The sequence below is a fragment of the Acomys russatus genome, chromosome 10, assembly GCF_903995435.1.
Source record: "Acomys russatus chromosome 10, mAcoRus1.1, whole genome shotgun sequence".
Classification (NCBI taxonomy): Eukaryota; Metazoa; Chordata; class Mammalia; order Rodentia; family Muridae; genus Acomys; species Acomys russatus.
This window is the reverse complement of record NC_067146.1, coordinates 45,200,976-45,218,135: the sequence shown is the minus strand read 5'-3', so window position 1 is coordinate 45,218,135 and position 17,160 is coordinate 45,200,976. Positions and strand designations below refer to the sequence as shown.

The 17,160-nt window shown below is 38.8% G+C and overlaps 1 protein-coding gene across 3 annotated transcripts in view; it reads right to left on the bottom strand.

The window, feature by feature from the left end:
- The window catches only part of Cacna2d1 (calcium voltage-gated channel auxiliary subunit alpha2delta 1), a 430,688-nt gene extending 419,794 nt beyond the window's left edge, over window positions 1-10,894 (bottom strand). For all 3 annotated transcript variants that reach the window (XM_051152078.1, XM_051152080.1, XM_051152079.1), the window contains exon 1: window positions 10,709-10,894. In XM_051152078.1, coding sequence (XP_051008035.1) covers window positions 10,709-10,803 — 95 coding nt within the window. In that variant the 5' untranslated portion in view covers window positions 10,804-10,894. The remainder of the gene's footprint in view (window positions 1-10,708) is intronic.
- Between the last annotated feature and the right edge of the window lie 6,266 nt (window positions 10,895-17,160).

Genomic DNA, 17,160 nt, shown 5'->3' with positions numbered 1-17,160 from the left:
GCTCGCTGAACCATAATTATTTATTCATTCTCTCTCTCTCTCTCTCTCTCTCTCTCTCTCTCTCTCTCTCTCTCTCTCAGTATTTTTTTCTTGTTTTTTTTTTTTCCTTCGAGACAGGGTTTCTTTGTGTAGCCTAGGCTGTCCTGGACTTGCTTTGCAAACCAGGCTGGTCTCAAACTCACAGTGATCCGCCTGTCTCTCCCTCCCAAGTGCTGGGATTAAAGGCATGAACCACCATGGTCTCTTAAAAGAGAAAAAGCAAGCAAAGTGAAAATAGTAAACTCTGGCCATTAGAACAATGCTCTGAGGAGGGGCCTCCAAACAGGATGTAAAGTGAATAAATAAATAAATAATGTTTTTAAAGCACCCCCTCAGCACACTGAAATGACCCACACAGTGCCACTGTGAATCAAGATCATATTATGTGTTCTTTAGACAGAAACTGAGACTTGGTTCTCTTCTTCTTTCTACTGACTCTGTTTATCTCTCAATCCCATTATTGTGAAAGTCAATCAGACAATGGATGCTCAGATCTCAATGTACCTGTGAGTGGCCACAAAGGAATAGGTGACTGGGAAACTCCACAATCCATCTGCTCAGTATCCAACTTTAACTCAGAACAAATTTCAAAGAAGTTTTTCATCCTGAAGGCAGACACTATAGGAAGACTTACCTTAAAGGGCTATTTTGAAGGTGAGATGGATTCAAAAACATGGAAAATATAAATGACTTCACAGTGCCAGGCATTTAGAAGGAGCTCAGATACCAAAAGTAATAGTACAGCTACCAAGGCAGATAGAGAATCCAAAGTACCTCAAATAAGGCTGAAAGTGATGGCATATAGTTAGAATCTCAGGACTCTGGAGGCTGAACAAATGAATGATGAATAAATTCAAGACCAGAATGAGCTACATAGTTATTCCTTGTCTCAAGCATAGATAGATGATAGATAGATAGATAGATAGATAGATAGATAGATAGATAGACAGACAGGAAATGAGAAGTGAAAGAGGGAAAGAGAAAAAAAGAAAAAAAAATACATAGCTCAAGCCATGAATACCCATGGGAAGGCAATTTTAAAAAAAGAAAGAGGGGGGAAAAACAGTAAAGTCACAAAAGGAAAATAAAAGCCCTTAAGTCTTCTATCTCTTGCCACAAACCACAAGGGTGGTTTTTCCAAACTGTAATGGGACCAATGTGATCAAGATTAATGCTTGGGAGTGTTGGCAGCTTCAATCCGAACCATTCATTCATTCATCCTGGAACTTGGGGAACTGCTGTAAGGCAGCTGCTGGTAAATTCAAGGCTTTCGGGAGACCTGAGATGCCTCTAAGAGGGTTGATCAAGGACATGCCTAGCTGGAATATTTTATTTGGAGGTGGTTTCTTATTTTCTCAAATGTATCATCTTGTTTTCTTGATAGGAGTCTGTTTCAGACAAACTACTGAATATTGAATATGAAGAGGATGGTTATAAACAATAGAAAAAAGGAGTAAACCACCAACATTTGCCTAAAAATTCATAAACAAAAATCTTGAATTGCCAAGAACCACTTTTGAATATCTATTCAGTGATGTTCACCTTTAAATCACTAGCATGTCTTAGTCACCGTTCAGTTGCTGTGACCATAGCAACTCATAAAATGAAGCATTTAATTGGGTCTGGCTTACAGTTTCAGAAGTTGAGTTCATTATCATCATGGCAGCATGGCAGCATGCACACAGGTACTGGAACAGTAGCTGAGAGCTACATCCTAATCCATAGACAGCAGGAAGAGGGAGACACTGGGACTGGCGTGGGTTTTCAAACCTCAAAATCCATCCCCAGTGACACTCTTCCTCCAACAAGGCCACATCCTGCAACAAAGACAAAAGTCTAACCCTTCTAATCCTTTTAAATGATGGCACTCCCTGGTTGACTACACATTCAAATGTATGAGCCTATGGTGGCCATCCTTAATCAAAGCACCACACAAGCACACGCACTTATTAGATTTAATGACATCATTGAAAACTACAATCAAGAAGCTAATCTCTTCCAAGAAAGAAGTGAAGGAAATAACAAAATCAAATGTTTCTATATCATGAACAATCATAACTGCTCTAGGTTATGTGCCTCAAACCTGAATATTACTGTTGTGAATGCACAATATGGTAAATCATATGTATCACAGAAGTCAATTCATTCTTCAGACTGTAAGGCATGATTTGTAATGTTTCCCCTAAAAAAAGCTCCAATAAATTTTGAATCTACTGTATATTTCAATGATCTGCTTTAATTCTGAAGGCTGATTCAAGTTTCAAAAGTTACTTTATAAAACATTGCTTTTTATTTTGACTCCTTCTTCAGCTGCCTCTTCCAGAACACTCATCAATCAATCATGGCCTCCCTCATGGCTTTCATCTCTCTGCCATTTGGCCTGCTTCCTCTGATAGGCACAAACCGCTCATCCGGTAACACTTATTTCTCTGCCTATGTATCTTTTCTTAGTATCTACAACCTTTTTCTGAGAATTGCTTCTTTTACTCCCAATGGTAATAGCCAGTGGTCCTCCACAATGAAATGCCTGTTAATGAGAAAGGACCAAGTGTGAAAAAGAAAAAGAAGTTCAGTCAATCAGGGTTCCTTTAGCAAATCCCAGACCTTGCTCACAACTGCCTGAGATTAAAAACAGCTACCAGATTCCCTTCAGCTTATCAGCCCGTCCCTCCCCTGGGAGGGAATAGATTTTAGAAAGACTCTGGACCCCATGGGATTCAGGCAAGAAAGCAATGACCCCTCACAACCATGCAATACCAGGATCACTGGGAAGCAGATGCAACCAATCTGAAGGAAAGAAGAAAGACAAAGTAAACCAGAAAAGCCAGGCTGACTTGAAAGGTGATGTTAGTGACAGTCCTGCCCATCCCATGTCTCTTTGACTTCGGCTTGCATGCCTGAATCGTGCACTTCCGCCACTGTCTGAGAACATTTCCCAGCTTTTGGTTTAAGATTGTCCTATGATTGATTTCCTATGAAGTTCAATTCCAATTGACCTGTTAAAATTCCCAGTCTCGAAACTAAAGAATTCCAAGTCCTTCACCCTTCTTGTTCTTAATTTACTCTAGAATTCTCACTTTCCCCAACATTCCCAAACTCCTCGCCATTCCATATTCCCAATTTCCTTTATGCTCTCAAAGTGCAGGAACCAGAGGCCTGTCACCAACGCTACTGAGACTATTCTTTTGTGTCAGTAGCTTCCTGACACACTGCTTGGCCTCTCTGCAAACGAAATAGTGCTCTGGATCTCTCCAGAGAATCTCCATCACGGTACCAAATAGCCTTAACTGAATAAATGAACGCACCCTTCTTCTGTTTTTAAACATGCTGTTCTGAAACACCCTACAAACCCCACACAGCCAGGGTACAAAGGAGCAATAGGTACCTGCAAACAGTACACACTCAGCAACATACAGTCGGTACATGTCACCTTACCTCCAACACTTGTCCACTATTCCTCCCCAGGGGAATGGAGCGTAATGAAACATGATCTACCTGCTGGAGGACTTAGCTTCTTCTTCCACCATTTTCACCTAGCCATGGCTAAAACCCAGCAGATCGTGTTTTATTAGATCACGCTTTTTCAATATGTATTCTGCTTTTTGCTTGGTCGTGCTTTGCTATACCACATTATTTCATTCTTTAGCCAAAATTGTGATTGTCATTCATTGGGACACCCTTCCTCAATTTGTACCTCAGTGAAGTATATATGCTTTGCATTGAATAATAATTGCATTAACTGTTGGATTAAATTATAATTGAGGTTAAAATATTTGAGGCAGAAAACATTAAAAGAGAAAGTATAAAGAAAACCTATTTCTAAAAATAAAACAGTTTACTTACTGGCCCAAATACTCTTGTGTGCACTCATCTGCATGTCATTTCTTTTCCTTTAATCTCTTGGAAGAAATTTTGTTAATTAGCTGATAAGTAACACTTAAAGCTTTTAATTTAATATCATGCTAGTATTCCTTATCCAAGGAACCATTTCCCTAGAGGCTCATAAAAACATATAAAGTATTTTTATGTTTTTGACATCTAGACAATTTTAATGTCTGTAGTCCTGAAGCTGAATTTCCATATCTGAATTATTTAAGCATCTAAAAATGAACCTCACACTTAGTGAACAGTATTTCAAGTCTAAGAAAGATCACACTAGAAATGAGCCAGGGATGACAATACAGAGAAAATAACAACACATTAGAGATGAGCCAGGGATGGCAATACAGGGAAAATCACTAACAGCTACTTCTAGCGTCTGCAATTTTTGTAAGTCATAAATCTGAGGGCTCCTTCCTCCGCCTCACTTTTCAGCGTGGCTGCTCACAGTACTTTTATCACGAGGCTTGTTGATCACCCTTTACAAACAAGAGATTTTCCCAGTGTGTCTGACCTCGTTTATTTTATTGAGCTATTCCTCTTTGAACACGCAGGGCAAGGCGTTCTTGTCCAGCCATCCCTTATGTGGCCAGCCAGTAAGCACCTTAGAAAAGGACAGTTTTATTAGCTCTTTCCCATTTGTTCCTCTAATTATCCCCACAGTATGTGGGCAAATGTCAAAAGGAACAATTGTCTAGACCGTTTGATATTTTTGATAGAGGCGTCAATTACGTGCTACAGATTTATCTGTGTGTCACAATCCCTCACAAATCTTCCTCAGAAGGGAGAAGGAAATCTTAGCAAACACTGAACGGAGATTCAAGTGAGAAAGACAAGAGCTTAAGAGCTGTGTGTGAACACCCTGGGGAAAAAACAAAATTTTCCTATTTGATTTGATGCCCACGCACACAATAAATTATGATTAGTATTCAGTGTATGCTCACATGCAGAAAGAACCAATACACAATATTAAAAACAAAATTGCTAGGATTATGTTTCATGATACACCAGGAACAAATCACAGTAAAAATTTAATTTCCTAGGAAAAAGAACTCAAGGCAGTGAGATTATCCTCAAAGTTTAAAACGGACAGGACCATCATTTTCTCTGCCGTCATTTATCATTTAAATTGTTCTTGCATTCATGATACTGAATTTTAAATACATCCTAATTTTTTAATTCACTGAGCATATGGCTTTTTAAAAAAATCAGTAGAAACATATGTTAAGATTACATTTAGCCTGAAATATTCTATATTCATATTCAAAGAGAACTTCAAATACTGATATATAATATACAACATATTATATATGATAAATATCATATAAAATTTAAATAATATAGAATCAGAATGATACATATATGTGTATATATATATATGAAATTAAAAATAAAAGTGTATAAGTTTGTTTAGGCGATAAGGCCAATAGTTTTCTTCTTCATAACATTATTAGAATCTGTTCAAATAAATGCTAAAAGTTAGGAAACAAACAGCCACTGTCTTAACTCATTGTTTTAATTACTAGGAACATTGGTTCCTATGTGCTAAATCACTGCAAAAGAAAGCCTTTTTATCAAGGAATAGCTAAAAGTTCATATTTTAGATAGCATTTTAAAACTTTATTTCTAAAATATTATACCACCACAAATATTTAACCCTTACATTGATGCATATTTTATATCAATGACAATTACTGTACACATAGACCTTTTTAATAGGTGGTCAAGATTTTAAGTGCAATAGTTTTATTTTCAAGTTATTCTTGTATACAATGCCACTTAACAGGCCACTCTAGTGTATGGAATAAGATTTAAACCTTGAAGATAGTTAGGAATTAAAAGAAGTCTTATAGCATGGACCCTACAAATTAGCTTACATTGAAAATGTTTTTTTAAATCTAGCAAACCATCCAGTATGTATGAATATATGTATGCATGTATGTATATAAATATGCATTGTATGCATGCATGCATACATGTATATTTTAACATGCAAAATGTTATCTAAGAATTAAAGAACACTATCCTGTATATGATGCACTAGGTCTTTAGATCCTTGTAATAGGAGGCAAATGTAGCAGACTTCTACCTTTTTAGTACAAATTGCTATCCTCTATTCAACTGACATTTTCTCTCAGCTCTATAAAGAATATGGTGCTCCATTTTCATGTCTAATGCACATTATAGCCAAGGCAAATCGTGTTCAAGCTCCAAGATTGGCCACCACTGCCCAGTTCAAGTGTCCAAGAAAGCAACGCACGGAAGGCTGAAAAAGTTATAGTACGACTTATAGCCAGACAATGAAAAAATCATGGGCTGCCACACTTAAAGACACAGCACACAGGGTACTCCATGGGCTCTAAGAGGACAGAGAGGAAACAGCAAAACAGCTCCATCTCCACAGTAAGCAGCGTGCACATCCTTTGATACGACCTCACGCAGCCATCTAACATATATGATGGAAGGCTGTTACTCTTTAACAATAAACTGTTACGTTTTTAGAAGCTAAAACTAATTTTGATTTCTTTAAAGCATTCTTTATATGCTTATGTCAGAGTTTTCTAGGTCTATGCCTGTCAGGTATTAAAGGAGATTTAAAATTGCATCTCACCCACTTAAATCTCCAGTTTGAAGTTAAAATTTCACTGAAAAACACATACTAGGAGGCAAAAAAAAAAAAAAAAAAAAAAATTCACGTCTGCACTGAAAAATATGAAAAAGGAGAGGAAGCGTACACATTTATTTTATATAATAATGCTATGGAGAACATATGAAATAAATAACAGTTGTGAGCACAAATATATGATTATTTTCAAAAATCTACATAGATTCTTGTTATGAATTTATGCTCTAAAATTAAATAACAAATGTAAAAGCGATATTTTATTTGCATGAATGTTAATGGAAAAGCACAGAATCATACCATATTGTTATTTCCAATATCAGAGAACAACAGAAAGGTTTCCATACACTTAGGTTTCTTCGAAGAAAAGGAATGTAAGAATTTTACCTATTTTGAAACTGGACTAGCTGATTTAGTACTCTAGTGTTCCATGTGTCTATTAAAGTAAAATTAATAAAAATCCACTGGAAAAAAGGAAAAATGTATGCTCATTACATCCCTTGTACAACCCATAATGCTTCTGTTCCTATTTGTATTTTTCTAAAATCATTTTCAGATTTTATTTTAATTTGCCTAGTACTCACTGAAGTGCCAATGTGTACATATAGCAATAACAAATTAAACATTATGCAACTACTTATACAGAAAGCTACCCTATTGTTTCATATTCTAATCATACACCTGTAGAGTAATCAATGAATGTTCTTGTGTTGTTATGGCTTGTGAGAATAAATTAGAAGTCGAGAAAAGGGCCTTTAATGCTCATTAATTTTAGATTCTATATATTTTATTTTAGTTCACACTCTTTAAGAAGACACTTCTTTTATGCTACATAGAATATAAATAGAAAGGCCAAGTGAGCATAGCTACACCACTCTCTGTTAACCATGGAATATTTAATTACCATTCCAACATCATGGCAGCCAGACATAGCAATATTTCTACATAACAACAGAAAAACGTGTATTAAGTATACAGTACTCAAAACTGCTAAATTTTTGCAACATTTCATGTTTATCTATTAAAAATAACTAAAATCCTCAGTAATATATTTAGATCATATTATCAAATCCCATATAGTAATTGGCTTTCATCCAGTTGTTGTTCGCTGAGCAACACTATGACCTGAGTGAGATAAAAGTTTAATTTTAACTATAATGCTTTCAAAGTGGGTTTATAGACAGGTTCTGAAATTAAGGAAAGATTGTAAATTAACATTACTATATTGAGCAACAAGAATGTGCTCCTGAATTTTAAAATAGATATGTTTTAACATAAGTGCCAAGAAATTATTTCCAGAAAGAAAGTTGGCCTTTTTGAGAGTTACATTTTGGAGCACCAATATAAAGTCTGCAGACTATAATGTGAAGATTATGTGTTTTCCATTTAAGTATACGCCAATAGGCACTGGATGCTTGCTAGAACATCATGTATTTTGTTTCACACCTTACTTTGAAGTGTATATCCAAAAGAAACATCTAGTCCATTAAAAAAAAAAAAACTGTATCAAAATTTCTTTGACTGAAAATAAACTCATTGTTTGAATGCTAATTGTTGGGATAGGGTTATTATTTTATTGCAGAAGAATACATCTTCTTAGAATGGTTTTTAAAACAAAGGGCAGAATTCAGCACTTAGGGTAGTATGTTTATTTATCATAACAAAACTAAAACCCCTCACACAAAACATTACTAAAGAAAAAAACCTTTTAATTATAATTATAATTCAAGTCCAAATCCAATTAGTGTCTAATTAATCTTACAGCGTGTTGATGTCATGGTCTTCCTCTTCTGAAGATGAAGACTTTTCATTTTATTTTATTTTTGCTGAAAAATAAAACTGCCAGCAAAAAAAAAAAAAAAATCCCAATGATTTGCTGAAAAATTTATAAATAGAAGCATCATAATTTGCCTTTACTAATTGTTACAGTCTTTGGATTTCATTCTTATAAACTTGACCCCTTCCCCCCAGGATCTGAGCTTTATGTTGATAAATACTGTATTTAATCTTTTTTGGCATGCAAGCAAAGCAAATGGCACTGTCTCTTGATGAGATTGATGACATATTTTATTCTGAAATCTAACCTGAAATATAAATGTTTACTATTCTTTCTCCAAAGATAGAATTACTAACTTTATAAACAAATAATTGCAGAAGCAGGAAAGCTTCCAAAGGCATTGTTAATCCTACTGTCAAGACACTGACTGTGAGCCCCAAAGCCCATTCCTAGTCCATAAAATAACATTTCACATAATATGAAAATATTTTATACTTCCATTGTTTGAAACAACTCAGACCCTTTCAACAAAAAGGAATCAGGGTGCCCTAATTCCTATCTTAAATGTCTACTTGATCTCATTCATAGCTTTAGTACATATGTGACCAGGAAACCTGAGTTACTTAATTTTGGGAAAACATTTATTGCAGATGTTCTTAGAAGAAGAATTTTTACATTAATATTTTACTATGACATGCTCAAAAGTGAGTGCCTTTTGTTTGTTTGCATTTTGTTTTCAAATGTGAGGATGCGCCCTCCACAAATGCTAGAATTATTGGCAAATCAATTTAAATCACCACTAAAAATGTGCAACACGAATAAGTTAAGAATGTGACTTAACAGCCTCAACTTATCCGACACAAAATGCATGAGAAGCACCCGAGTTCTTATGTAACAGGCCAAGCTTCAAAAGCACTAAAATATAAATAAATGAAAGTGTGATTTCTTAATTAGACTGAACGATTTTGCAGCATCTTAAGGGAATTCTTAGACTTCTCATGCTTAAAATTTAACAGTTGGAACATTCTGCCATTTAAACGAAGCTCTACAGATGGCTTTTACCCTTTTGCTTCATAGCAAAAAGGATATGCGATCATTTTTATGGAAGATTATCTAAAGAGAACATTCCTGTAAATCAATGACAGAAATATTAGACACTCCCTTTTTCCTGACTGGAATATGTGTCTCTAGATGCTTGCACAGACTTCTAAGGTAGTAAATGTTCTAGGCCAAATCTTAAATAACAGCTCTCGGTTTCCAGCTAGTACGGATGCACTTCTAGTGTAACCTCCCCCCCCCCCCCCCCACACACACACACAAACTCCAGGATTCAGCCCTCGGCCAACAAAGGACAGCAAGTGATTCTCTGCAGCATAAAAGCCGGGAAAGGCTACCTTGGGCTTTGTTTTTGTTATGTAAAATGTATTAAAGTGACTCACCCACTTAAGACTACCTACTCTGAGAAGCTTTAAAATACCTTCAAAAACCAAATTAAAGGCTTTCCCAGAATGCCAGAAAAGCTACTCAGCGCGTTTAAAAATATGTATATATTTATATGTGCCACTGACTCTGATTCCTTCTTGCACCCTGAGAGAGCGGAGAATGCTTGCATTGCATTCCCTTCCAGCCGTGTGACTGTAGCTACCTTTCAATTTCCAGAAAAGCAAAGGCTTCTTTCTTTCCCTCCCTCTTTTTTTTTTTTTGAAAGTTATTTTAGAAATGTTAAAAATAAGAGAAAATTGCAAGAGACTGAGGAAACAGTCCCTCCCTCAAAGAATAGGGATTCTATTCATTCTAAGAACAGGAACCGCGTGTCTGTCGGCACTTAGATGTTTAAAATAAAGGGTTTGGTAGCTTGGCTTAGGTGGCCCTGGTACCTGTGAGCGCTGGGGTGGACAGCATGCTCAGATGCCCAGAGCGAGCTGGCTAGAAACCAGAGATGCTGTCAGACGCTCCTAGTAATTTGGGACCTAAATGAGTTTGGACAGCACAGCAATTAGCATCCTAGAGGCCAAGTACAGGAGAAGCGCACGCTACTGGGTCCAATCTGAAATTAACTCTGAAACACCTAACGGAAACATAACTTTTCATCTGGCCGGGTTTCGTGGCAGCTGGTTATGCCTGCAAAGTTTTCCCCCCGAAGTCCAGCTACACTCTTCAGCGTGGAGCATCCTCGGAGACCGGGGTGAGACGCCGCCGACGGCTGGTAGAGGTTCCCTGGGCCGGCGGAGGTTCTCCACACCGGTTCCGAGCTCACTCCAGCGGCCGGTAGCCCACCCGCCCGCGGGCCTCCGGGGCTCCCAGCCTCGCTCCCCGCCCCCACAGGCAGCCGGGCGGGTAACAGAGCTGGGACCCCCGCCTCCAGCCCCACCCCGAGCCCGACGACTTACGTGACGGCCGGAGGGAAGGGCTCTTCGCTTGAGGGGCCGATCAGCCAAGATTGGAAAAGTATCAGAGTCAAGGCCAGCAGGCAGCCAGCAGCCATCTTCGCGATCGAAGATCAGTGCCCTCCTTGCCGGCCCGGAGGCGGCGGGGCTGCACGCTACGGCCGAAGGGGGAACCAAGCCGGGGCGCCGGCGGGAGAGCGCGCGTGGAGAGGCGAGCAGGACACGGCCGGGCGGGCCGGGGGACTCTCTAGCGAGTGGCCGCCGCTCCGTGCCACCGCTGCCTCGCCTGAGCCGCCATCAAGGGCGACTGTGGAAACCGAGCTCGGCCAGCCTGCTGGCGCCCGCGCGCTCCGGCTCCCGGCGCTCGCCTCCCTGATTTATCCGCGGTCGCCGGGGAGAGGGAGGGGGCGGGGCGGGGGCGGAGGGGGGCGGTGCAGGGACGCGGCGGCTGCGGGGAGGGGGGGGGGGGGTTGGCCGGAGCGGGTCTGGGGCTGCCTTCCCCGGGCGGGTCTCGGGGAGGCGGCTGTGGGTGGGCAGCGGGAGGGCCGGGCGTCAGAGCCGGGCGGGGACGGGCCGGGCGCAGCTCTCCATACAAGGCAGAGAAGGAACTCCCAAAGTCGGCGTCGCTTGCTCCCTCCACCAGGCGTGTGCAGGCCCAGGCGACCCAGCCCTTAGGGGCTCCCCGAGGGACCACAGGTCGCCCGCGGGCATCTACCGGCTGCTCAGGCTCCGACCGGGCACTTTGCTCGCCTCCTCCGGGTTTTTTGTTTTTGTTTTTGTTTTCACAATCTGGCAGGGGCCCCCAAGCCCTTCTCCCAGGCGTAGAATCCACTGCCTGCCTAGGAATCATGAAGTGATTTGACAACAAATGTAGGAGGGGTTTGTGGTGCGTTTAGAAGCGCCTCTGTCGACTCTACCAGGTGGCACTGTTTTTCTTGGTGTGCCAGGTGGTTAGAGCCTTTAACAAGGCTCTAACTAATGGTGCCAGCGGCTGTACGTCCAAGTACAACTAGACTCCGTTTACCTGAAGGGGATAGAATCTCAGGGGCGAGCTGCGGATAGATGGACGTCAAGCTGATGCTGTAAGAGCTCTCTCCTACTGGGCAGTAGGAATCAAGGGTAGAGGAACGAACACTCCTTCGAGGGCGGTTAGGCTTTGCAAGGGGCTTTGGTAGCATCCTAACAAGCAACCAGCTTAAAAAAAAAAAAAAAAAAAAAAAAAAATGCCCTGCCCCCTGAACTGCTTTGTGGACAAGGTTGTTTGCCTGGTCAATTCACTTTGTCAGCGCGAACGCAGAACGGAGGTGGAGGTTAACATCAGAAACAGGTGGCACCCTGCAAAATGCATCTGAAATATGGGGGAAGGGCTAGCTTTACCTGCACCCTGGGGAGAAGCAGAGTTTGTGTGTGTCTTCTATATTAAAACAACAACAACAAGGGTCTCCGGTTTTACCCCCATCTGGCTCAGGCCACCTTCGAGGATAGACAGACTTGGTGGGGCCGCTGCTAAAAAGGCTTCATGGACCAGCTGCTTCCAGAAGGATATGAAAACACTATGACCTGAAGTCAGAGAATACAGCTCATGATTCTTGTTAATCAACCCTCGGCTCATTTGGAAATGACCAAAGAGATGGCGGTGGTGAGGGTGATTGCTGGCCAGATCACAAATGTGTTTGTGATTTTTATGGTGTTTGGCCCTGGGAGTTAGTTTTCCCTCCCCCCTCACCCCCCATCTCTCCCTTTTCACGCTTTATTAGTTTTCTTTTTGTCCTCTGCATCTCTATCTTGCCCTTTGTTTTCTACTTCCTACTCTGAGTGGCCTCACAAAGGCACCCCAGAGCGACTTAACTTAGTTTGTTTTGTGCTAGGCGGAGAAAGCTTGTCACAAGAGCTGTAGGAATGAGGGATGAAGTGGGGTGTAATGGTATTGAGAGTTAACAGCTCTGACGGGTACTTTACAACAGCAGATACCTTTTCTTCCAAAAATTAGACACCCAAATAGCCAAATCCATCATTCTTTTCGATTTTTAAAAACTCATAGGCAGATCTTTTCTTGCAGGAAAATTAGAGCAAGAGACTTAGATGCTCATTACTGTTTACATAATGTGTTGGTATCATAGTGGGCATACTATATTAAAAATATCATTATATTCTGTCGATTATTTCATTAATACTTCAAACTTCCCATGATGGTGTGTGTGTATATATATATTTCTTGTATATATAGGAAAAAAAGCTTCTAGAGTAAAAGAAAATAATACAATTCTTGAGAGGATAAGTAAATTTTATTTTTTATTAACTGTGTTTTATTATCTGGCCTTTGAGCCAGATCTCAGTGTATTGGATCTGTTGAAGTCTGTCCTCTCCTGCATCTAAAGCTATCTTGCTTTTGTAATGCTTATTTTGAAAGGTAGGTGTTCAATTGCAAACCTATATCTTTTAATTCTCTGCAGTGAAGTTTAGCTGTTAATTGTTTTGTTTGGTTGGTTGGGTTTTGTTTTTGTTTTGTTTTTGTTTTTTTGATGGTGGTTGTGGTGGTGGTGTATGTGTGTGTGTGTGTGTGTTTGTTTACTTTTGTCAACACAAAACTTTTTAATGAAGATATTCAAAATGAAACTTTTTTTATTAACTATGATTGCAAAAATGAAGCCATCTGCACAGCATGCTTTATGCTTGTACTAAAGTGTATATATATGTATATATGTATGTATGTATATATGTATATATATATATATATATATGCTATATCGTTACACAGTGTTTTTTCATTTCACTTGTAGTTTGGGGGAAAGTTCCATAATGTCCAGATAATTGTCTATAATTTTAATAAAAGTTCCCTAAATCACCAAGAATAGTCCTTCTACCTAAAATGTTTAAAAATCACAAGAATTAATGTGAAAGTGACTGCATTGTGGCCTAAAAACTGAGCAAGAAGCTAAAAATCAATGTCTAATGTCATTTCAACAAAAAGATTTTAATTACAAATTAATTAGTGAAGCATTGCAGAATATTTTATATTTCATTATTCCTGAAAGAGAATTTAAAGAGGATTTAATATATGAAAAGATTAACTTTTACTTACAAAAATATATGATGTGTAACTCCTCGGTATCACTCAATAGCTATTCCGTATCAGTGAAAGACAAAAAGACAGAAAGGTTCAACTTGTTGCCTCCTTACAGAATGCTTTCTGGAGAGAAGTGGGAAAGAAAGCAATTCGGAACATTGTGTCCCCGGAGAATGGTCAAGAAAGTGTGTAGTGAATTTTAAGATGGAAAAAGAGTATGCTCTTTTTCAGTGTTTTACCATGTCCCCTGGAGAGGGAGACCTGGTGGCACTCAGAGGAAGGACAGTAGGTTACTGAGAAGAGACTTGATACCCTATGAGCATATACAGGGGCAGGAAATACCCCTCAGGAACAGTCATAGGGGAGGGGAATAAGGGGAAAAGGGGAGGGAGGGAAGAATGGGAGGACAGAAGGGATGGGATAACCATTGAGATGTAACAAGAATAAGTTAATAATAAAAAATTTAAAAAAATAAAAAAATAAAAATAAGGTGGCACAAAAAAAGAATTCACTTGCAAAAAAAAATGAAAAAAATGATCTATTCTAAATAACAAGTGTGGACAAATATTTTCTATAAACAAACTATTTATAATAAGCTTTATTTGGCCCAAGAGAGACAGACAGACAGACAGACAAGACACTCAATTTTTGATGAAAGAACTGCTTTTCTAAGTGGACGCCAAAACAGCACTAAGTGCATTTCCTACCATGCATTGTTTAATTATTCACTTTCATTGTTGAATTTATGCTGTTTGTAAAACATCTTCATATCTGTAAAGGAGCAATACCCCTTTCTTTCTTTCTTTCTTTCTTTCTTTCTTTCTTTCTTTCTTTCTTTCTTTCCTCCCTGCCATCTTCTCTCCTTCCTTTCTTTCTGTCTTTCTTTCTTCTTTCTTTACCCAGGGTCTGTCCACATAGTACTAGTGTCCTGAAACTCACTATGTATAGACCAGGCTGGCCTTGAACTCACAGAGATCCACTTGTATCCGACTCTTGAGTCCTGTGATTAAAGGCATGTACTATCACACTCCATTATAGCAATAGCTTTTATGTTATTCTGCCTCAAAACTCTGCTAATCATATAACTTCACAGTCAGCTTTTTGTCCTTGTTCTGTTTTCCCTATACCTTGTGCCTCACTTCTGTTAAGCACAATCATCTCTCGGGGCCTACAGAAGATATTGGCCCACAGCATGACTTTCTACTAAAAAGAAAGAAGAAAAGACAAACCACATGTCTCTCTAAAAAGCTCTCATAGAAAAGGTCTTCAGTCCACAAGCGGGGTGAGAACTGTGTTTTGATTCATTCTACTGAACTGTAAGTTACAGCACAGTACATAAAGTACATGTCCTCAGGCCAGCCTAGGCAACGCGAAGGGGGAAATTCAATTATTTATCCAAACATTCACTAGCAACATGCAATGCAATGGGCCAGTCAAGAAGGGATAGATAGTAAATATTGAAACTGCCAATGATACGGACCGCTAGCATCCTTTCCAGCTTCCTATACCATACTGATGCAGCTCCCTAGCAGAGAAGAAGACAGCAGATACCTTTCATGGGTCCTACTCTTCCAATACTTGGTTTTCATTGTCCATACATACAGAGACTTACCACTACAGCCTGGTATGCTTCTCCCCAACAGAGGCTATGTTGTGTAACCTATCCAGCTGTTACTCATTACAGTAGACTTCAGACATGGTGCAGTTCATCTGTAGGACAGGAGTCCACAGTAGTGGTGCAGAATAGGGTGCCTAGGAGTTTACTTTGCAGTAAAGAACATGGGAGCAGAAATGTGAAAGTCACCATTTTACTGTTGTTCCCATGTGTGTTCAGTTTAAAGGATTGAATTGCCTAAGGTTGTTAAAGAGCTTGACAACTATATGAATACATTTAGAGGGTTTTACTTTTTTAAAAATCCTATATTCTACTCATAGGTGGCAAAATAAAGCTTGTGTTGCTATCACTTATAGAGAAGACACTTTGGAACTTTGGAGTTGTATTTGGATACATCTGAAACTATTAGAATAAATATTACCCAGCAACAGTATTTTATTCAAGATTTACAGGAAGATCGAAGGTTATCTCCAAAATTCTAGATTATTTGAAAAAAATACTGTGGTATGTAAACATAGTCTCATATACTACCTAATGTTTTCTCTTTTTTTCTAACCAAATTAATACTATTTTAAACTTCATGTATCATTAAAAGTAAACAGGGATTTAAAAAATTCTTTCCTAAGTAGCTTTGTTGTACACGATGGAATTTATAGCCATTGGTTTTCTTTTCCTTAGTCACAAATGTAAAGTTTTTCACTTGGGCAGCCTATCCTTTGAATATATGACTCTTAGAGTGTCCATAGCTTAATAGAAGAATTGATGTAACAAACCTGTCAACCAGGGTGAAGATGTTCCACAGCAAATAGCGGGGGCTTCAAGATGAGTCTATTCACTCCTTGAATGTTGCTGTAAGCCTTCCTCCTATAGGATTTAACATATATTTTGTCAAGATTATATTTGTATTGCAGATTGTCTTTTATTCTGTTAGCATACTTCTAAAGTAATTTTTGTTTAAAACAATCGGATACATAGCAACGTATTTACTAAATAACTCGAAAAGAGTTTTGTGTTCCTTATCATATTTTAATAACAGTTACTTATTTAGCTGTTCTAATTTAGCTGTAACTAATAACATAACCATATCAATCCACATGGGATTAATAGTCACTGTTTTTAAGAAGAGCAAACACATTTTGGCTGAAAGAGCTGTGTATATAATCACCTGTATTCCTGTCTCTGTTATTATCTGAAAACTGCATTTCTTTCAGGTCCTGTGCTTTTAAAAAGAGTATTGGAATATGTTGGCATTTATTGCAGACTGGTTGAACATACACTTTCTTAAACTTCCCATTTCACTTATACTCATTAAAATATATCAAGCATTTTCCTTTCAACAACGACAAAGTACTTGTCAAAGAATGAGCAAAATCCTAGTTACAACACTTGTTCCACTTGAATTCAGCTCTAACAAATGCCCATGGTTCATCGATGTTCAGGAAGAGCATTCACTTCTGTCAGTTTGTCCTTTCATCCTCCAAGCTGACCAGCCAGTTGACCCCGCCCCTTCTCCACCCCCTCTTTTGATCCATTTTATTCCCAACATGCAAGTTTTGAATTTAACACATTACCAAAAGAGAGACTTTAAAAAAATAGTAGGAGAAAAGGAGTAGTGAAGACAAAGATAAATTACCCGAGGATGACGGAAAAATGAAAACACGAAGGAGGAACAGCATACATAAAAGAAAGGATGTTTGTTCACAATAAAAATAAGAAAATAAACAATGCAAAGAAGAGTCAAAGAGACAGCAACAGATATGAACGCCATACGTA